The 21,244-nt window shown below is 40.0% G+C and overlaps 4 protein-coding genes across 12 annotated transcripts in view; 1 reads left to right on the top strand and 3 right to left on the bottom strand.

The window, feature by feature from the left end:
* The window catches only part of pdlim7 (PDZ and LIM domain 7), a 38,648-nt gene extending 38,125 nt beyond the window's left edge, over positions 1 to 523 (bottom strand). Inside the window, exon 1 of the mRNA XM_019869687.1 lies at positions 367 to 523. The gene's annotated coding sequence lies outside the window, so the exon portion shown is untranslated. The remainder of the gene's footprint in view (positions 1 to 366) is intronic.
* Positions 524 to 8,405: 7,882 nt separating this feature from the next.
* cltb (clathrin, light chain B) lies at positions 8,406 to 15,162 on the top strand. 3 transcript variants are annotated; one of them, XM_019869911.1, is made up of 7 exons: positions 8,408 to 8,530; positions 8,616 to 8,813; positions 9,354 to 9,400; positions 10,302 to 10,419; positions 10,511 to 10,622; positions 13,176 to 13,229; positions 14,295 to 15,162. In XM_019869911.1, exons 2-7 carry the CDS (start codon positions 8,651 to 8,653, stop codon positions 14,464 to 14,466), a joined length of 666 nt encoding a protein of 221 aa, XP_019725470.1. In that variant the 5' UTR covers positions 8,408 to 8,530; positions 8,616 to 8,650; the 3' UTR covers positions 14,467 to 15,162. The 3 variants fall into 3 exon arrangements, with proteins under 3 accessions (XP_019725469.1, XP_019725470.1, XP_019725471.1); XM_019869910.1 differs by having other exon boundaries at positions 8,406 to 8,813; XM_019869912.1 differs by lacking the exon at positions 13,176 to 13,229 and having other exon boundaries at positions 8,410 to 8,813.
* Positions 15,163 to 16,264: 1,102 nt separating this feature from the next.
* Positions 16,265 to 18,087, bottom strand: higd2a (HIG1 hypoxia inducible domain family, member 2A). The gene is made up of 2 exons (XM_019869913.1): positions 17,860 to 18,087; positions 16,265 to 16,681 (listed from the first exon to the last, which is right to left on the bottom strand). The coding sequence occupies exons 1-2, from the start codon at positions 18,050 to 18,052 to the stop codon at positions 16,515 to 16,517; spliced, it is 360 nt and encodes a 119-aa protein (XP_019725472.1). The 5' UTR covers positions 18,053 to 18,087; the 3' UTR covers positions 16,265 to 16,514.
* Positions 18,088 to 19,872: 1,785 nt separating this feature from the next.
* ankhd1 (ankyrin repeat and KH domain containing 1) overlaps positions 19,873 to 21,244 on the bottom strand; it is a 40,480-nt gene continuing 39,108 nt past the window's right edge. For all 7 annotated transcript variants that reach the window (XM_019869892.1, XM_019869891.1, XM_019869890.1 and 4 more), the window contains 2 exons: positions 20,572 to 20,739; positions 19,873 to 20,497 (listed from right to left, as the gene is read on the bottom strand). In XM_019869892.1, coding sequence (XP_019725451.1) covers positions 20,438 to 20,497; positions 20,572 to 20,739 — 228 coding nt within the window. In that variant the 3' untranslated portion in view covers positions 19,873 to 20,437. The remainder of the gene's footprint in view (positions 20,498 to 20,571; positions 20,740 to 21,244) is intronic.

The following is a 21,244-nucleotide window of genomic DNA, read 5'->3' on the forward strand; positions in this document are numbered from 1 at the left end:
AGAAGCTCCGATTTCAATATAATGTGGCGTGGAGGCAACACATTTCATTGAAAGATAACCCGTGTAATAATCCACGTAATCATGAAACACTGTCCCGCTTGTAAAATGAAAACTCCTTTTGACATTTTCAAATGGTTCACATAATCTGTCTCGCTGTTATTAGACAAGGACAGCTGTGTTAAAACTTGTCCCTGACATTGGCTGACATGCTACTAAATAACTAATGCAATTTTCAAAGCGCAACTCGAGACGGGGGCCGGTGGGGGCTACATCACTTGCCGCCGGTTTACAGCTGTGCGACTAACCTAACCTCTGTTACCTGCTCTTCGGCACATAACCTCACCCGCTCGGCACTACCGCACCTACCTTGTCCACAAGGGCCGACCCGTGGCCCAAACCTGGGAGAAAGCTAGAAATTCACAAAGGCTCGGGCAAGCAAGCAGAGCCTCACTCTAGCTGGCAAAGCCTCCCCCTCTAAACTTTGTAGCTGCAACTCACTCCTCAGAGGCTATATAAGGAATGTAAAACTACACCAAACTATTTCAGCCCAACACCCACATGAGTCACAGGGAGGAAAGAGGGGAGTGGAGATGACGACGTCAACGGCCACTATATTCTAACATCTGACTGCTAAGTTGAACTAAGTGGATTTCTTCGATACCCCCCCCCACCCAAAAAAAGGTCTGTGTGCTTGTAGAGCAGCCAAAGAAACACAAGTGAAGAGAGGGCAAGGGAACATTACATTCCTTCTGGACGACATAAGGCACAGTCCAACCAAACCAGTAATTATGACAGGACATCCAGCCTTTCAAGCAACAGATGGACTGCCTTAGAGAGGAATCAAAAACCAAATCCAAAGGGGAATTATGAATATTTAACAGAACTCTTTTTGCCTTGAGCTGCAGTTAACCACAAAAATTAGATACATCTTGAGAGGTCTTATTTTGCTAATTCTAATATCGTAATTCCTAAAATAGTGTCTCGAATAAACACCATTGTCCACTTGAATAAATAACAAACCTCCGATTTCCTTTTGAGAAAAAAACAAAACAAAACAAAAAAGTGGTTCCTCTAGGTCACTGTAATTATGTTTACTGTCTCCTGTATACACACACACACACACACACACACACACACACACACAAAAAAGAAAAGAATTGACCTTGTTGTTCCAATACTTTTGGAGGGGACACAAAGACGCAGCTAGCAAAACAGACATTGCATTTGTAAAGCATCATTCAGAAGCAAATGAAACCAAGTATGTATGCATTTTCTATTTTGCATCCATGTTTGGCATTATTTCATATTCCTTTAAAATCCAATTCACAAAAAGGCAAAACTATAGCTATACCGCCCCCCCCCGCCCCCCCCAGTATTAACGCGTGATATGCTCAGCAGTTGAGCAAAGAAACATCCGCATCAACTGTACATACCATCCCAAGTATTTCCTTTTTAAATAAGAAAAAAAGGTTTGCTGTCATAATTCACAAGTCACAAATACAAACTTTGGGTTTAAAGTTTAGGTTTTGCAAACATATAATCCGATTTTGTCATCAACCCTCACTTTGTGATGGGTAGTTGCCAGCTGACAGTCACTTGCCAACATTTTAGGTCTTTGCCTACCAACATAATCTCTTATTACATCATACCTTCATATAATGTCACAAATTGCTCTCATACTAGTGGCTGCAATTTGCCTTAAAGTAATTTAAGTCTTTGGCCTGAGTCACATCTTCTGCAAAATTAATAGTTGGCTAAATTACACATCTAATAAACCTGCTTGGACAAGGACGACCGATAAAAATGAAAATACTCATGAAAATAGTATTCAAATTCAAATGCTATTTATGGCATCCATGCTATATTGTCTGAATATGATGTGTGTCTCAAGACGTTCCGTGCTTCAGCTAAACAAAATGATACGTTTACTACAAGAGCAATCCACATCTTATGCTTTAGTGTACTTGTATTTTATTTCCAAGTGAATAACTGCCAAAATGTTAAGTCATTGAAGGCACACAAGTTTTCTTGTGATATACTTTATGAGATAGAAACTCCAACATACACGCTTGTGGGAAGTAGTGGTAGATTGATTTCTATGAAGGAGTATTTGGGTACCGTAACTTATATTTTTCCTTCTAACTTTATTCTTGTAACATTATGACTTTATTCACAGTATTTTGTACAGTTTTGTTGTGTTGTCATTTTATATTTTCACTATTTGCCAGCATTTTGCAGCATTGTTTTGAGTTTGAATCCCACACGTCACGAAGAAATTACCCAAACGAGCCATTTAGAGTGTTGCTATCATTTTGTCAGCTACTGATTGGCGGTTGTGTCCTTTCAGTAAAGTTGCCTTGCTGATCACTTCCGTGTTTTCCCTTCCTGCATGGAATGGAGTGTTTGCCGATTGGCATCCTGACACTGGTCTTCACTGCATTTCGAAAACAGCATTGGTGGACCACACAGATAGTGTATACAAAAGAAGTAACATAACCAGCCGGCAACTGCCCTTACCATAACCATGTTCCTAACACAAAAAAAAAGTCACCGATGTAGAAGGGCTGAGGACAGGTTAATTAGCAGTTACTCATGCAGGCTTAATATTTTCTACTGTCAATTTCAACATATGACAACTTTGTCAATTCTTCACAAAGAGGACACTTTTATGTCGGCGTTGAAACAGGACTGCAGTGTATTACTTAAGCTTCATCATCACTGTGAGTAGATATTGTTGCATTGTTCCTACAATAGATTTGTGTTATTCTTTGATTTTACCCTCTCAATTGCTCATTTTTTAAGTGTTTAAAGGCTATAAAAGAGATTTAAAAGTATCATACATGCTATAGTACAATGCTTATGGTGCAATTCTGAATTGCAGATTCAATTTATTGCAAGGATGTTGTGGAATGTAACCCCGTGATGGAGAGGAATTCACTGTTTTAAACTTTTTATCACGAAAATATGACTCTCAATAAAATGTACAAATTTATTCTCGCAGTATTACGACTTAAATTTCGAAAATACAATTTTATTTTCAAAAATATTCACCTTTATTCTTTTAAGGACTTTTTTCATGAAAATATTCAATTTAGTCTTATGTGACAACGACTTTATTCTTGTATTCTTTGTATGAAATTTTAATCTCATTCATTCATACGTTCCTTAATTTTTCCGAACCGCTTGCTCCTCACTGGGGTCACGGGATTTTAATCTCGAAATGAAAAATATATTTTTCTCAAAAACATACAACTATTATCAGAAAATTCTGACTTTAATCTCGAGGACGGATAGATAGATAGATAGATAGATAGATAGATAGATAGATAGATAGAGATATCGTAAATAAATAAATACATACATACATATACAGTATAACTTTATCTCTAACAATCTAAAAAAAAAAGTACTTGCCATAACTACACAAATTTTGACTTTTACTACGAGGGGACGGCAATCGAATTACGACATTTTTGGGTTGACGAGTACTGGAGTTCCTTTCCAGGTGAATATTCGCCTAAAGTTACTTTCATTGGAAGCAGCGCGTGAGGCTTTCTTTGGAGACGTTGATAAGAATATATTTTGATAAAGTAAAATAGTTCTCCAACACACACGCTTGTGACATAATAAACTAGGTGTTCGCTGTGCAAAAACTCGTCGATCAAGACAACCAAAACCAACTACACGCCTAACTTTTGTTGCAAAAGTCGATTTCAAGTAACACGGTAGAGAAGAAAAACGAACTGCTAGTTTGTCTTACCTCGACTTCCTCTGTATGCTTACAAGCAACAGACGACCGGATAGCGCCGCGAAAAGTTGCCTGAGTGTCAGACTTCCTCTGGGCTAGTGCGAGGAGGAAGCCGCCGTGGTAGTCCTATTGGCTGCGGAGTGCCGAGACGTCTTTACAGTACGGCGAGACGTCAGAGGTCACATGGCACGCAGCCGAGTAGAGCGCTCCGAGTGGGACCCACGGACGTCTGTTGGTGGTATACCAGGAAGAACCCGGTTGTGGGTCGTGGTTGAACCACAACACGGCGAAAATCGGTTTACCATAAAATGTGTTTTGTATTCACTTGAAATAATCTTGCGACAGTAAATATACAGTAGAAAAACGACATACAGTACCTGGTTTCTGTCATCTAGTGAGGGGTGATACCAGATGATTTTGATTGCAATACCGACCGATACTGATACTTATTGTGTGCGTGTGTTTGACCTCATAATGAAACACGACAAAAAAACTTACATTGATTAAAAGTGCTGAATTTGTTTCGTTAAGAACATAATAGTGATAGCAAATTAAAGTACTTAATTTTGATGAAAGATATGTGAGGGGACCCCCCACCCCTTCCAAAAGGCACACATGAACTTTATTGTTAGACTAGCCACCATTACATTGAAAAAGAAATGAGAACGGTGCCAATGATTTATTTACTAATAAATAATGAGCATAAATATGAATTACCTAAACAAATAAACAGATCAGAGAAATTACTTTATCAAATGAAGTATACCTTTGTTGTGCAGTTCATCAAAACAAATGTCCTGACAGGAAAGCAAAAAAATAAGACAAATAATTAATTGAGATAACTAGAGATTAAACTGTTTTTTTGTTTACAATAATTAACACATTTCAATATGCTTTTATTTTTACAACGCAACATCAGTGTTCAGGAACAGCAACATTTTCACAGTTGTCATCCATCCTGTTTGTAGTAAGTTTTAACAACTGTGCCACAAGCACTTAACTTAACAACTGTGACACAAGCACTTTGTGAGAGGAGCAGAGCACAGGGGCAACAAGGGATGATTCACCCGGAGCGCAAATCTAGCCAGAACTGCCTCTGACTACAACAAACATTTCCCCGACTTGAAACTGGCACACAGAGGTGGAAAAGAGAAAATGTACACAGGTTAAAAAGTCTCACCACTGGGGGGAAATTCAAGGTTTAAGTGCATCCATCCATTATCTGAACCACTTTTCCACATGAGAGTCGTAGGCAAGGTAAAAGTCAAATATGAAAAACAAACCCGACTGTAACCCAGAACTGTTTGTTCTAAAATATGGAGGTGTCCCCCTATTTGAACGAAGATGGCTAATCCTAAAACAAATCAAACTCAACTAGCATGAAATCAAATCTATGCAGATAACCTCAAAGCAGCATGCAAAGCGCACCCTTGCCCAAATGCCTTCCATCCTAAGGTTGAAGCAGAACCACAAAACCTCATGGAGCCAAATACACGAACCAAAGTAGATTGTTGTATTGAGTACAGTACTATGGACACAAAACAGATAACTGTTAACTGCATAAGACTCAGTACAAAATTGACACGATTGACAATGCTCCCAAGCCAGAAAACATGAGCCAGCCACAGTCATTCCTAGGCCTTGTAAATTACTCCTCCAAGTTTTTGGCAAACCTCTCATCTGTCCTGCACTCACTCAACATGCTGCTCCAACAAAATGTTAAGTGTGAATGGACCACAGACTGTGAACAGACGTCCAAAAAAGCATTACTTTATATCAAGTGTGGATCCACTGTGACCCAAAGTTATGCTTCTACTTAGCATGTGATGTTCCATCATACGGAATTGGCTCTGTCCTTTCGTTGCATGTCGATATCCATCTGTTTCCTACGTTGTTAAATCATTGTTTAATTATTTTTGAAAAATTATTAACACCATTAGTGTCTTCACATGGATGAAATACCATTGCATGTTTGAAATAAGTTAAATGAGAGTAGAGATTTTTTTCTCACAAGTGTTTATGCTTGTGGAGGCTCTCAGTCGTGATGTTCCATCATACGGAATTGGCTCTGTCCTTTCGTTGCATGTCGATATCCATCTGTTTCCTACGTTGTTAAATCATTGTTTAATTATTTTTGAAAAATTATTAACACCATTAGTGTCTTCACATGGATGAAATACCATTGCATGTTTGAAATAAGTTAAATGAGAGTAGAGATTTTTTTCTCACAAGTGTTTATGCTTGTGGAGGCTCTCAGTCGTACAGGAAAGTTCCATCGTAGAAAGGGTTCTGTCAGTCGTCATCTGTACCTGTGGGTAAAAAACAAAAAACAAAAAAGGACGTTTCGCTTCTCTCACAAAGCTTCGTCAGCGGTAGACAACCCTGAAGTCTCCGTGAAGACTCCGGGAAATTGCTCTGCGCTAAAAAGCTGAGCGTGGCCTATTTGAGGACTGGGTGGGGATGGTTAGTCACGCCCCTATGGTGAAGAGGCCCATTGATTTCTAAATTTAGAAATCAGTCTGATTTCTAAATTTCTAAATTTAATTTTTGTTTTTTACCCACAGGTACAGATGACGACTGACAGAACCCTTTCTACGACACAAGTGTTTATCAAACTGGACCCAAGAATTACTCAAGAATTAGCTCTCAATTTCAAAAAGGTGGGTGACCCCTGCATTGTCCATGCAACGTCAAGTTCAAAGCAAAACCTGATGGGGGGGGGGGGGGGGGGGGGGGGACTGCACTCTTTCTTCCTTAAAAAAAAAGAAAAAGAAAAAAAAAAGGCATTTGGCAGCGCCGCAGGACGCGTCCTCAAAATGGATCTCAGAGCAAGGCGGCTCTTTGTGAGCGAGGAAGCGCTGAAATGGCAACTTTGCATTTCTTAACACGTGAAGCGACAATATGCCACCCCGGAGACATTCTGTTCCTCCCTCCACCTGCATGTGCATGATTGTGGAGGAGGTAAAATGGGCCTCTGTGGACACCTTGAGCTGAGAAATAGGAAGAAAACATAGGGGGGAAAAAACCCAACGTAAAAATACAACATTTGTACATGGGAAGACGCATTAGATCTCTCCATCCAGGTAAGCCAACAAGAATGATCATGACATCCACTGGAGTTTTTCCCTCCACACAAGACCTCTTCCTGAACATAAATGACAATGGCGACCTTAAAGAGAGGAATGGCAAAGGAAGCGGGAAGTAAAATTAACACAATAGAAAGCAAAAATTCGAAAATTAAAAGTGATATGAAAAGCAGGCTGGTAATTTTATATCGAACGAGACTAAAATTCACTGATTGTTTGCTCCAATCCAACAATGCCATATTGATATTATTACCACAAATACATAAGGGGGAGGGGGTGAGAAGACCCTGCAAAAAAATGCAATAGAAGGAAATTAAAGCGGATGTGATGTCACGAAAAAAAATAACTTCCTGAAAAATAAATTGAATGAGAAAAAAGTTGGACCTTTTAAAAGTATAAAGTTCCCCTTGCCCAAATGCCTTCCATCCTAAGGTTGAAGCAGAACCACAAAACCTCATGGAGCCAAATACACGAACCAAAGTAGATTGTTGTATTGAGTACAGTACTATGGACACAAAACAGATAACTGTTAACTGCATAAGACTCAGTACAAAATTGACACGATTGACAATGCTCCCAAGCCAGAAAACATGAGCCAGCCACAGTCATTCCTAGGCCTTGTAAATTACTCCTCCAAGTTTTTGGCAAACCTCTCATCTGTCCTGCACTCACTCAACATGCTGCTCCAACAAAATGTTAAGTGTGAATGGACCACAGACTGTGAACAGACGTCCAAAAAAGCATTACTTTATATCAAGTGTGGATCCACTGTGACCCAAAGTTATGCTTCTACTTAGCATGTGATGTTCCATCATACGGAATTGGCTCTGTCCTTTCGTTGCATGTCGATATCCATCTGTTTCCTACGTTGTTAAATCATTGTTTAATTATTTTTGAAAAATTATTAACACCATTAGTGTCTTCACATGGATGAAATACCATTGCATGTTTGAAATAAGTTAAATGAGAGTAGAGATTTTTTTCTCACAAGTGTTTATGCTTGTGGAGGCTCTCAGTTGTACAGGAAAGTTCCATCGTAGAAAGGGTTCTGTCAGTCGTCATCTGTACCTGTGGGTAAAAAACAAAAAACAAAAAAGGACGTTTCGCTTCTCTCACAAAGCTTCGTCAGCGGTAGACAACCCTGAAGTCTCCGTGAAGACTCCGGGAAATTGCTCTGCGCTAAAAAGCTGAGCGTGGCCTATTTGAGGACTGGGTGGGGATGGTTAGTCACGCCCCTATGGTGAAGAGGCCCATTGATTTCTAAATTTAGAAATCAGTCTGATTTCTAAATTTCTAAATTTAATTTTTGTTTTTTACCCACAGGTACAGATGACGACTGACAGAACCCTTTCTACGACACAAGTGTTTATCAAACTGGACCCAAGAATTACTCAAGAATTAGCTCTCAATTTCAAAAAGGTGGGTGACCCCTGCATTGTCCATGCAACGTCAAGTTCAAAGCAAAACCTGATGGGGGGGGGGGGGGGGGGGGGGGGTCGAGTGCAGCAGTCATGAAGGCCAGCAGATGGCACCAAATATCAAGATATCGTACCCTGTGGCGACTGGTCGTTTCCATCGTCGACGATTGAATCAAGTGGAGAAATCATGAATCATCAGTGAGGGCTTTAAATCGCCGAGTGTTTTATCCAAGGCCGTTTTGACGTTTTTAGCTTCATTTATCACCCTCCCTGCTATTGCAAGTTTAATATTCATCATTTACTCGGTTGTTGGGGCGCTGGTGATTAAACAAGGGTTTGTTTGCCTTGATCACACACATTTAGCTGAGTTAAACTTCAAGGCAACACTTTAGACGAAGATGGCTGACAACGGAGCACACCCGACAGAAGAGGACCCGGCCGCCGCCTTCTTAGCCCAGCAGGAGAGTGAGATAGCGGGTATAGAGAACGACGACGGAGGCTTTGGGGTGTTGGACGAGGCGGAAAGCCAAGAGCCCCCGGTGCTACCGACGAGCAACTACGGCAAGTTTCCGACCGTTCAGCTAACAGCTACGAGCTAACGAAAGCTAACGTAGCCTCACTGAGCAGACATAAAAGCTTCACTTTTATAGAAATGATTTAACTCTTAACCAACTTGGAGAACAATAGCACCAGTCATGTTTGCTACTGTAACGTTGACACTCAACTGGCGACAATGTTGCCATTTATAAACCTTTAGCCGGTTAGCGTAATAGCCTCAACGCTAGTTTGATAGCTCTGTTCAACAGCAATGCCGTTTGCACATTTAAATCACGCACCCCTCGTTTAATAATTCATTTTTTGACCGTACACCATCTAAAGAATTTCAGCGATATGAGTAAGAGTGGGTGTCTTAACGTTTACTCATCAACCCGGAAGTTGTGTCGCTTCAGCAGGCCGAACAGGTGCTGCCGCATTTTTTGCATGACTCTTCACAGTAACAACAGGGACAGAGCAGCAACGAATGGACATCAAACACGCCCCAAAAGGTGTGTGTTAATATTAATTTCTTATTTAATTCTTGTTTTCGTGTCATGATGTTAGATCCTTTTGGAGAGGAGACCGCCACAGTGAACGGGGATCTGTTTCAGGTGGGTCAAAACAAAAAGAAAAAAATGACGTGCTTAGGAATCGAGGCAACTGGACTTGTTGTCTTTTGTCTAAAAAGCTTCTCCAGCTTTATGTCCTTGGTGAGATATTCAGGAGACACAGATGTCAGTATGATAGGGAACGGCGCAACCCTCCTCCTGTGACGACGACAGGGCTTTTCGAGTTTGGCAGATGACTTTCACATCTCTCTCAAACCAGTGGTCCTCTCTGTCCAGAATTTGGGCGGTGTTGTCCTCACTTTTTTTTTGGAGATGAACATGAGCTGCTAACTCTGGGCCCGAAAAGAGTGCACTCCTCTGTTTTACCATGCACGTGCTGAGGGGTTGCTTGTTCTCGCCAATGTCGAGGCAGCTACAGAGGTGTCGTTATAAGTCCATTATTTTGCATGCAAGATTTACTTTGCCAGTCTTAATATTTTGAACAAGTCCCTAGTTGCTGTAGCAAAAAAAAGTCATTCAAATTGAGGCCTCACTAATTTTTAAGGAAGGCAAGTTATTAAGTTATCCAGTCTTGCTCAGTAACAACATATAGTCACACTTATGTACTCATTCGCTTTACTTGAGCTAGGTAGCTGTACTAACACATTCACAATTACATTGTGTTCATGGCTCTTGTTGTATTTACTTTCTTATGCACATAACCAACATTTAATACTCATAATAAACGTGTTGCTCTCACATAACCAACATTTAATACTCATAATAAACGTGTTGGCTCTGTTGGAAACGTTGTCCTGGGCATTTTCCCAAACAAGGTCAAATTGTATGTCGCGTGGCAAAACAGAAGTGATGCTAAATAACAATAAATACTTTTTTCCCCACATCGAGCAAACTGTTTTCATGTAACTGCTTTCATAACTGGCACGTTCCTGTCCACCAATAGGAGTCCAACGGTCCCACGGACAACTACGCAGCCATCGCACAGGTGGATGTTCAGAGGCAAGAGCCAGAAAGTCTACGCAAGTGGAGGGAAGAACAGAAAGAACGCCTTGAGGCTTTAGGTGAGTCAATAAGCCACACCTCAGCTACTTGCTAATCGTTTTATTCTTCAAACTACAGTGTTATGTAGCAAGTCATTATTTTGTTCTCAAGACTCGGCATCCAAGGCGGCAGAGGCGGAGTGGCGAGAGAAGGCCAAGAAGGAGCTTGAAGATTGGCACGTGCACCAGAGTGAGCAGATGGAGAAGAACAAGGCCAACAACAGGTTGGTAGGGTCAGACATGTCCACCTGTTGGCATGTGGAAGGTCTACGTGGGCAACAAGAGTAAAATGCCTTTTGCATCGTGAAAATAATTCCCAAACATTACGCCACAATGTGGCAACTTTTATCACCGCCCAGTATTTATGTATGGTTAAAGTCGACTGAATGAGAATTAACAAAGCAGAACATGTATGGGAACTTTAATGCAAATTTCCGAGAACAGGTGACTGCTGACTTTCGAGTCTTAGGGTCAGTTTGCACACCCTGGCTCAAGTAACTGTCAACAAGTGCATGTTTTGATGACAAGCATCTGTGAAGTGTCCTCACTGCCATGTTGTTAATCTGAAGACTAGATTGCAGAAGAATGCAATATGCAAATAGTAAAGGCTGCAATTTGGAAGTTAAAATATGCTTTATTTCAGTTGATTTTGGGGCTTAATTTTTTTTTTACATTAACATATTTTATTTGGTTATTTATAGTTTCTACATACGATGCTGTGAAATAGTATTTGCCCCTTTCCTGATTTCTGTGTTCTTTGAATATTTATCACATACAAAGGTTTCAGTTTCTCTAACCAATTTCAATATCACACAGAATACCCAAAGAAATACAAAATGCAGTTTCTAAATGCCAATTTAATTTAAGGCACAAAAAATAAAAATCCAAAACTACCTTTCCCTATGTGAAAAAGTAATTGCCCCCCCCCCCCTTGTTAAATCACAAAGTAACTGACTAATGAGAGTTTTGGGAAAAAGTTCAATTTTACAGGTAACACCCTAGCACCAAATTTGTTGCCTCAAGAAATCACATAAATAGAATCTGTCAGACTAAGTGAAGTAGGCTACAAGGTCTCAAGAAAGTTATAAATTAAATACATTCAATTTGAAAATACAGTTTTTGAAATCTATCTGTCTGGAAAAGGTTACAAAGTCATTTCCAAGACCCCGAGGCTTCCGCAAACCACTGTCGGAGCCGTTATTCACAATTGGATAAAACTGGGAACCGTGGTAAACATTTCCAGGAGTGGTCGACCAACTAAAATGACCCCAAGAGTGCAACGACCACCCATCCAGTAGGTTGCAAAAGAACCTAAAGCAACACCCAAAGAACTCCAGACCTCGCTGGCCTCAGTTTAGTGTTCACGGCTCTGCCATAAGAAAGACACTGGCCAAAAATGGCAATCGTGGGAGTGTACCCAGGCAAAAACCACTGCTGTCCAAAAATCAAACAAAGGCTCATCTTACATTTGCCATAAAGATGTCTTGATGATCCTCGAGACTTTTGTAAAAACATTCTGTGGACGGATGAGTGAAATATTGGAACTTTTTGGAAAATGTGCAGCCCGTTTGGGGTAAAAATGGCACGCATTTGATAAAAAGAACATTATGCCAACAGTGAAGCGTGGTGGTGGCAGCGTGATGGTCTGTGGCTGCTTTACAACCTCAGGACCAAGATAACTTGCTGTGATTGATGGAACAATGAATTCTGCTGTCTACCAGAAAACACCCTGAAGAAGAACATCCGACAATTCCTTTGCGCCCTCAAACTGAAACGCTCTTGGATCATGCAGCAGGACGAAACACACCAGCCAGTCCACTTCTGAATGCCCCCCGCCACCCGAAAAAAAATTAAGGTTTTGGAGTGGCTCAGTCAAAGTCCGACTTTGCCGTGGTTTGACCTTAAACGGGCAGTTCATGCCAGAAAACCCCCCAGTATGGCGCGGTAGAAACTAATTCTGTGAAGAAGAGTGGGACAAAATTGGTCCACAGCGATATGAAAGACTCATCAGCAATTATCGCAAAACTGCATTTTATATTAACATGGGGTGTCTCTGTGTGATATTAAAATGGGTTTGATGAACAGAAATCTTTGTGTGTGAGATAAATATGCCAAGAACACAGGAATCAGGAGGAGGGCAAATACTTTTTCAAGGCACTGTAAGTTCAGTGCTTAACAAGTGCAGTCCAAATGTTTCCATATCGTTGTTTCATGAAACATGACAAGTTGAGGTGATAAAGTCGCGGATTTGTTTGCATTATTGTTGGAATTGCATTTATGACTAGGTGCCTTTTTTCATTAGTTTTTATTTCACAATTGGATCATTTTTTTCAAAATTGTAAAGTATTTTACACTACAGTATGTTAAGTGAGTAAGACAAGTCCTCTAATAATGATCAAAAGTCCTGTGATTGAAAGGGTATATATATACATCATAGTTGCTTGTTTTGCCATTTCTGGTGCGCATGAAATGTATATTTTTCCTCTATATAATCGTAGCCTTTTGTCACAGTGTGTATCCTGGTCTTTGTTTTACCTCCCCATTTTGTGCAGCTAACCTGTCCTTCTTTCACACTTTCCTACAGACTCTGCCCAATTTTGACACGGTAGCGCGCGTTTTCCCCACTTTTTTCTGTTCACCAATTCATTGTCGTTTGCGTGACCATCCCTCCTTTAGTAGTAGTAGAGTCTAACATGTTTACCTGTTGTGTGGCACTGACCCTCTTCTCCCTGTCTCCTTTCTCTTTCCTGCTCACTTGGCCTTGCCTGTCTACTAAGGATTGCTGACAAGGCTTTCTCCAAACAGCCCAACTCTGATCTAATAGGCTTTATGTAGGTTTAGAACTCTTGTGCTTTTCACTGTTGATCGCCTCCTCACCCGCTGGCACCTTTTAGTCGCTCTCACCAGACGCATCCCCCGACACTAAAAAGGTAGCAAGAGAGTCATTTTACACAGCCTGCAAAAAAATGTTGACAGTTTTTCCTCAACTTCCAATCAAAGCTAATTATCCTACATAAAATGAGAATATGTAATGAAATGCAGGCGCAAATATTTTGGTGCAACACAGAACATATTAGGTAAGGGACCAGAAATACAACTGACACATGCTCTTGCTCAGGGCTGCTCAAACTTGACCACGTTAGATTTGTAAAATATACACCTTGGCCAGGTGAGTCGTAGGTAATGGGGGGTGAGAAGGAACAATAATTTCAACATGATTTAAAAGTTAAATCTTGTATGTAGCAAAATATCAATAATTATTATTTTTAAATTTTTAGAATAAATTTTACTGTAATTTTATAATTACTGATTGTTGAATTATATTTATGTAATTGGTTATATTTATGCGATTATTTGCAGTAAATGAATTAACCAATTATTAATAAACTAAATTAATTAGAGATGAAGCAATTAATTGATAACTTGTTTAACTTAAAATTGTCCAAATCGTTGTCAGCCTGTCATCAGTGAATATTGTCAGATTTCTGCAGTCCCTCCACTTGAGATTTTCAAACATCTATTTTTACCTTGGAAAACTTTCTGACGTGACTAATCAAATCTATAACTGAAATCGTAAGCAATTTATTTTTGTGCATCTTCTGCATTGTCAATTTGAAATAATGTCCTCTTTTTGAGGAAAGGGATGGAAATTAAAAAGTTGGGAGTTTTGTTTTTCCGATTATTCGGGGAAAAAAACACTGGTCAACAAATCCACTGTGCCACCGTTCATAAAACAATACTGTATGCATTTAAAATAAAAAGGGCTAATTAACTGCACCAATTCCATAGCCTGAGTTCCAAGGTTTGGGTCTTGACAGTTCGTTTGTGCATTTGTGGCTTGACGTGCAGTAGCGTGTCAAAAATGGGCGTGCTAACATCGGCCCTCTCACTCGCAGAGCGTCAGAGGAGGCCTTCCTGGCCGAGAGCGACGGCGATGGCCCCGCGTCGCCATGGGAGCGAGTGGCCCACCTGTGTGACTTCAACCCCAAGACCAACAAGCAGGCCAAGGACGTGTCCCGGATGCGCTCGGTGCTCATCTCGCTCAAACAGACCCCTCTTGTCCGCTAGGGGGCGGACTCGCTCGCGCTTACTTTGCCTTTTCACTTGTCACTGCACCTCATATCACAAAATGTTTGCGATCCCCCTTTTCCACAAAACTCCCAACTAGTATACGACCTTCCCACCTTTCTTGATGCCTATACTTTTGAACTCTCACCCTTGAGGGATCATGAACTGTTCTGTTATTATTATTAGATTTGTCTTATTACTGCAGAATATATTGTTACTGTAAGTTAACATTTCTTACCCTTTTAAATTATGATTACTTTGATCAATTTTAATGCATGCCTCTGCCAAGATTTGGAGTGGACTTTTATTTTTTTTTATATGCTTCAGGTTGTTCTTCACTAGTCAGGTACTTGCAGATTGTAACCACACTTGCCTCTCAGTAATGTAGAACCACCAACTTTAGAATGTTTGTTGTAAGCCAATACGGTTGAAATGTCATCTTCAATGAAAAGATGAAGATGACTTGGACTTCATTTGGACAGTTAAAAGCAGCAGCAAAAGTAATCCCCAACCGAGCAATTTTGTTATTGCATCAAAATTGACAATTAGAAGGCTTGAGTTAGTTTCTCATTTCATCCACATTTTATAAGCTACAATCGACTCAGTGTCAACTTTCACATGTTGCCTATTTGGATATTATGAAAACTGAGGAAAGTGAATGTGAAGAGAATTGGTCAATAAAAAAATAGAAATAATCACTTGTAGTAATGTGTCTTTGTATGATAGATGTAATGCATGTAAAAAATTTGAATATCATACAAAATTTAGTTTATTAGCTTTAATTCCAAAAGTGAAAGGAATGCCTTCCTTACTGATTGGAAAATATTTTACAGAAGACTAGTTCCTAATAGCTACGTATTTAAAACAAACAAAAATTTGTAATTTTTCCCCGAAAAAATTGAATTAAGAAATATGTCGAACTGATTTTATTGTAATGCACACGGCATTTTTCGGTGCTTTTTTTTTAATGTATTTTTTGGGAGCGCAAATCCAAATATCTAAACAGCAAAGTTCTCTAAACTTGACGAGAACCTCCCCAAAACTGGTAGAAATTGGGAGGTCTACATTTTCGGGAAATAAAAGTGAAAACAAAACCACTATGCACTATGTTGCTGCCTTGCAAAGGAAACGGACAGAAGAGAAACATGATAACCATTCAAACAGAAATGGAAGTGTACATACTTAAAATAATTACACTTTACGTGACTTAATACAGGAAACTATAGTGATGAAATTAGAACTTGAAAGTCAACTCGGGCCAGTGAACAGATTGTATTCAATTTTGTCCTTTAGCAACTGCCTTGGGGTCTACATGAGAGGACAGGACTCTGTACACCTATACTCAACTTATTAGTCTTATATGTTTGAAAGTGACTTTTCGAATAACCCTGGTCAATTTGCACAGTATTTCCTTCCCTTCAATATAACGACAAACTCTGGCTTCACATGGATGTTACGCTCAGTGGAGATGCTAAATTAGCCATGGGTATCACAATGTTCTGCGACTAACTGGAAACTAGTCCAGGGTGTACTACAACTCTTGTCCAAAGTCAGAACCTAATAGTTAGGGCAAGCACTATAGCAAATGGATAGTTGCCTAGATTATAATAGTTTTAGATTTTTCATTAGTTTTCAAGTGTATTACTTTTAGCATGTGTGTGTGTGTGTGTGTCACAAAATATTGCGCAATAATGTAAACTACAATTCCCAAACGACTGTTCCGTATGCTAATACCAAAATTAATACATTCCAATTGACCATATTTTTATTTTGCATGACATATCTATTTCAAAGGCACTTACGTGGGGGTATCATTTTAATAAAATAATTACATCAAAGCAGAGAAAATACAGCACAGTATCTCTTGGGTAAGCCACATTTGAAATGACCAAAATCTCTTTCCCAACAATAAATAAGGCTGTCCTACTCATTGGTATATGGATAATGTCTATACGGTGTATATTTGCACTACAGTATTCCATTCCTTAAAACAGTCTGTGAGTGAATCTGTGAATGGAAGAATGTACAGTTGCAGTGCCGCCTCTTGCTCACTGTTTGGGTTTGAGTGCGGCGGCAACGACGCCAACGATGAGTGCGGCGACGGTGAAGCCTTGGGCGAAGATGCGGCCCCGCATCAACAATTGTGACTGCCTGGTTTTGCCCTGGTGGAACGCTCGGAGGCCATACATCAACGCTCCCGCCGTCCCCAAGCAACCTTGGAGACGTACAAAAAAGTGGCATTAGCTCAGCATGCATTCGTTACTTTAGTTGGTATCAGTGAACAAGCGATTATAATGTTACAGCAGTTAATACATGAAGCGATGGAACCGATTTTGTATGTAGGTCAGCAGAAAATCTGGAACTAGTCAGTATATATAGTGCAAACTGCCCAGTTCTCGTGCTAAACTGTTTTCACTGTGCAATACTGTCTTTACTGTGTCCTTACTGTGCAATACTGCTCGATGTGCAATACTGTTTTGTTGCTGGAACCACTACCTCAAGTGCTAAGCCTACAGCCCTACTCTCATCCTATGTTTTTCCTTTGCTCTGACTGTCTCTGTCATAAGCTGCTCTTGCACAACTCTAATTGCCCCATGGGGATCAATAAAGTTTTCTGAATCTGAATCTAAACAACTTCTTTAGGTGCTGTTCGTAACCTATTGGGTAGGGACCGACCAATTAATCGCCCGGTTGATTTAATATTCACTTTTTTTTTTTTTTCTTTACACAGTACAACATAAGACAAAGAAATTGTCAAACATTACACTGCAACTCAAACCCGCGGTCAGCGTTAAGGGACCCAAACATTATTTTATTCATTCTATAGTTGTAATTCATAGGCTGTTTAATCAGGCAAATGTGGTTTTATAATCTGCAATGAACATTTTTTGGTGCTGATTTCAAAAATTATAAAACAGTCAAATCTTCTAATTCATGTCTTTGTTTTTGTAAGTATACGAGCATACGAGTATACGAAGCAACAAAGAAGTTATTTTATCCATAATATATATTTTTTTTCCATTAATCGGCTGATTAATCGTTACCTGATTTTTCATCTGACAAATATTGGACTCTATAGTTTATTGCCCTCAAAAATTGACCAGTAAACAATGTATCCTAGACAAGCGTATACTGTACTAGCACGACTAACAGATTTACTGAGAAACCAAAAAAATAACTAATCAAATGAAAAACGATCAATTGTACCTTCATGCCCATCTAAGCCACAGTGGCTAAAATGAGCAACATATGGGAGCAGCATCAATTAATGATGTCCTTTATCAACTTTGCCTAAGAAGCGAGGTCCTAGACGAAGTTTCGCTTGATGCTATGTAGGATTAAAAAAATACAAATAAAAACTTGATCGTAAATGGCAGGGCTTGTGTAACTCACCTATTGGGACGAACGGGTTGTCCTTGGTTTTGCGCAAGAACTTTTCTTTCAATGTTTCATCTTTGACCACCCGTAAAGGGCTGAAGCCCTCGATGACCGGAGGCTTTGACGGGTCAAACGGGATGCTTTGTCTTCCCGAGGGGGCTGTCGTCGGTGTTTGGTCGACGACAGCTGGATTTGCGGACGCCGCCATGTTTGCTATCGCGACAGCGGAAGCTCAGACATTAAACAACCACACTTCAGTAGGACTTCCGCATAGCGCTTCACAATAAAAGTCTCGTATTCCGACATTAGCGACAACTACAAATACTGTACATCAGGGGCCCTCAACCTTTTTTGCCCCACGGACCGGTTTATGTCAGACAATATTTTCAGGGACCGGCTTTTAAGGTGTGGCGTAAATAATACAACAAAATAATATGGTATGAGCTGCATGAAAACTGTGGCGTTTTCGAAATATAATAATAAACACAAGGAGCGTCTAATCTGGCCGCAACACTCCGATCGCTATGGCAATGTTTAATGCCTTCAAAATACGATACAACGCAAATTCAAAGTGCATGAAAATGACGACTCACCACAGCACCGAGCTTGATTTTCTGCAACCAGACGGTCCCATCTCGGGGTAATAGGAGACAATGACACCTCAAGTGTGTGGTTTATGTCCAGTCTACTTCGCTCAACGTACTTTTAAGGCCGCCGTCATTTGCGATCTCCAGCAGTTTTTTTTTTTACTCATTTTGCGAGCTCCCGTGTTTTGTTTTGAAGTAATCGCGGTCACGTGAAGGAGAAGCGTGGCTTGACGTTTGTCAAGCGTAACACAGACGGATGTAAAGGAGAATCCGGTAGTTTTTCAAAATAAAACATCTTTCGTATTCCGAAATAAATAAAACGGAATTAAGGCAAGTTCTTTCTGTGCGGCCCGGTACCAAATGCCCGGCGGACCGGTTGGGGACCCCTGCTGTACATGTTACGACAGAAGCAAAAATACGCACGAGTTGACAACTGCGGGCTACTAGTACCAATATTCAACTAATCATGGGCTTCACTAGTTGTCCTACTCGTGAGGACAATCTGTATGGTATGTGTGGGCAGATCGACCCAAATAATATTGACACCAAGTCACTATAAATACTGGACCGATATTAACACTGCAAAATTGATACAGTAGTTTGTGTTGATTTCGGGTGTGCTGCTGCAGTTTCTTCAAACAGGCAACAGCTCACCCAACTGAAAAAAAAAAAATCTTCTACACGGGGTGACTATTTTACGGTATATTTAACGAAAAGTTTTGGGAACCGTTTAGCTTTTTTCACACTTTTTTCCATAAAGGGAAAACAAGCACAGCAAATCTTTTCGTAAATGTGTAACTTTACTAGTTTGTGACGAGTACCAACTAAAAAACTTGGTTTCCATTTATCCCTTTGTGCTTTTTGTAAAGGGGCAATTCGATGACTCATCTATCTACGCATTTAATGAAATCAGTATTGGTAAGGTCATACTGGGCATATACATTTTATTTCTTCATTATTTGGAGAAGGCCTGGTCCGCTCTATATGAATATTGAACTACTGCAGCACAGAAGTTCATGAATAAGGTTCAATTGCTAAAGTGCACCAAAAGTGGCACGAGGAATGGATAAAAAGTATTACTGATGCGACAGTCGAGTTGTTACTGTTTTAATCTTTGAGAAATGGCCAAAATAACTGAAATGTGGCTGCACAAGTGTGCACAACCTCAACTGGGATATTGCTGTTAATAACTAGTCACGCTCAAACTCAGTTTAAATACAAGTCAACACATATCTGCCAATTAAACGTGCCTCTGAAAAATCCCAAATAAATTTGAGATGTTCTCATATGATTTCCTGATATTTTTTTGTGCTAACACTGTTATTTTGAACTGTTCAAAATTCCACCTTGTCTAATGCCCCAGTTCCAGCTGAATTTGAAAAACTACACGTTTCACTGGAGATGTGCTGTTTCGTTTATATCAAGACAGACAAGACACAAACACTTTTCAACCTTTTTATTGAATATTAAGGTAAATATTTCACATTAATACAGGCTACATAAAGTAGAGCCACTATACGACATGAAATTTACTCTCATTTTAACCCTTTTTAGTATGTAAACAATTATACATGTATTTACCACTCTAAAAGGTTCTGATTTCACTTAAGGTAATCATCAACTAGGTCTGGGCCGAGTTTAAATAGCTACTTCATGTCCAGCCTCTTGCAGCCAAAGAACGGTGAATGCGGCTTTAAGTCAAAATCGCTAAACTATGCAGAACGGTTCCTGTTGAACAGGCCATCAAACATTTTGTTTGAACCATCAGACCACTCAACTTCTCTCCTCCTTCCAAATAGGCACAACAAGAATGGGCTCGGGAGAACCGCCAACTCTTAAACCTCTGGTCTGCAACTCACACTTCTCTAGTCGTGTTAATATGTTGTACTTTTGTTTGTTCTTCGTCATAATTGGTCAGAATCATCCGTCGGTAAGCTGTGTTTTTCTTTTTTGTAGTTTTTTTTTTTTTGGTTGGTTTTTTTTTTTTTGACTGGGGACGACGCCATCTAGTTGACGTGATTCAGGTGCACATTGCCCACGTGTGGCGCCCAGGTGCCAGGCCACATCTGAAGGTGGGAAGCAACAAGTCAGTCATACGTTGAACGCTGCATGATGTGACATGACAAATATGGGACCCGACCTGCTGTTGTGGATCGGTGTTGTCTGCGTTGTTTGGGACCACTTTGATGATGGGGCTCCACGCGGGGTCACCGGCATGCAAACCATTGTACATGGGTCCCCCGGGACCATCTGCCATTGGTGGATGAGTGGGCAGCATGGTTCCTCCATACATTGACATGGGTATTCCCTGATGCAGAACAGAACACATTTTTACGCTTAGTGTTTTTTTTGTTTTTGACCCCCATAAGTCCTCATTTTATAAATGTGTTAAGTTCATACGCCTGTGACATAACCCAAATTTGTAGGTCAAGAACAGTACACTACACCGGTAGTTTGAGCCACACTTACATTCCAGTAACCAGCAACTATAACCAAAAACATTTCAGACGCAATACGTAAGTAGAGAATCTTTACACAAAGTCAGGGTACCAGTAGTGCTGAGGTAGCAGCAAAAATAAAGTGACTAGTAGTACAATCATTTAGTATTTGTTGAATATTGCAACAGAGAAAAAATTGGCCAATGATTTGGGGATTTGAAATGAATTGTCTTTGTCTTAAGGTGTTGTGTTACCCTCCAACTAAAACAGATCATTGCAAAGATCAACAGCAAATTTGAAAAGAGCTCATATTTGTCAATTAATATCAGCTAGCGGATTCATAAATCGGGTCCTATTTAAGTATTTCAAAAGTTT

This window comes from Hippocampus comes, unplaced genomic scaffold (genome assembly GCF_001891065.2).
Source record: "Hippocampus comes isolate QL1 unplaced genomic scaffold, H_comes_QL1_v1.1 scaffold9, whole genome shotgun sequence".
NCBI classification, from domain to species: Eukaryota; Metazoa; Chordata; class Actinopteri; order Syngnathiformes; family Syngnathidae; genus Hippocampus; species Hippocampus comes.

Coding starts and splice junctions, on each gene's coding strand:
- higd2a (XM_019869913.1), bottom strand. CDS start 18,052: ATGGCGGCGTCCGCAAATCCAGCTGTCGTCGACCAAACACCGACGACA. Junction 16,682..17,859: donor CAACCCGTTCGTCCCAATAG/GTGAGTTACACA, acceptor TACGTCTCCAAG/GTTGCTTGGGGACGGCGGGA.
- cltb (XM_019869910.1), top strand. CDS start 8,651: ATGGCTGACAACGGAGCACACCCGACAGAAGAGGACCCGGCCGCCGCC. Junction 9,401..10,301: donor TGAACGGGGATCTGTTTCAG/GTGGGTCAAAAC, acceptor GTCCACCAATAG/GAGTCCAACGGTCCCACGGA. Junction 13,230..14,294: donor TCTGATCTAATAGGCTTTAT/GTAGGTTTAGAA, acceptor TCTCACTCGCAG/AGCGTCAGAGGAGGCCTTCC.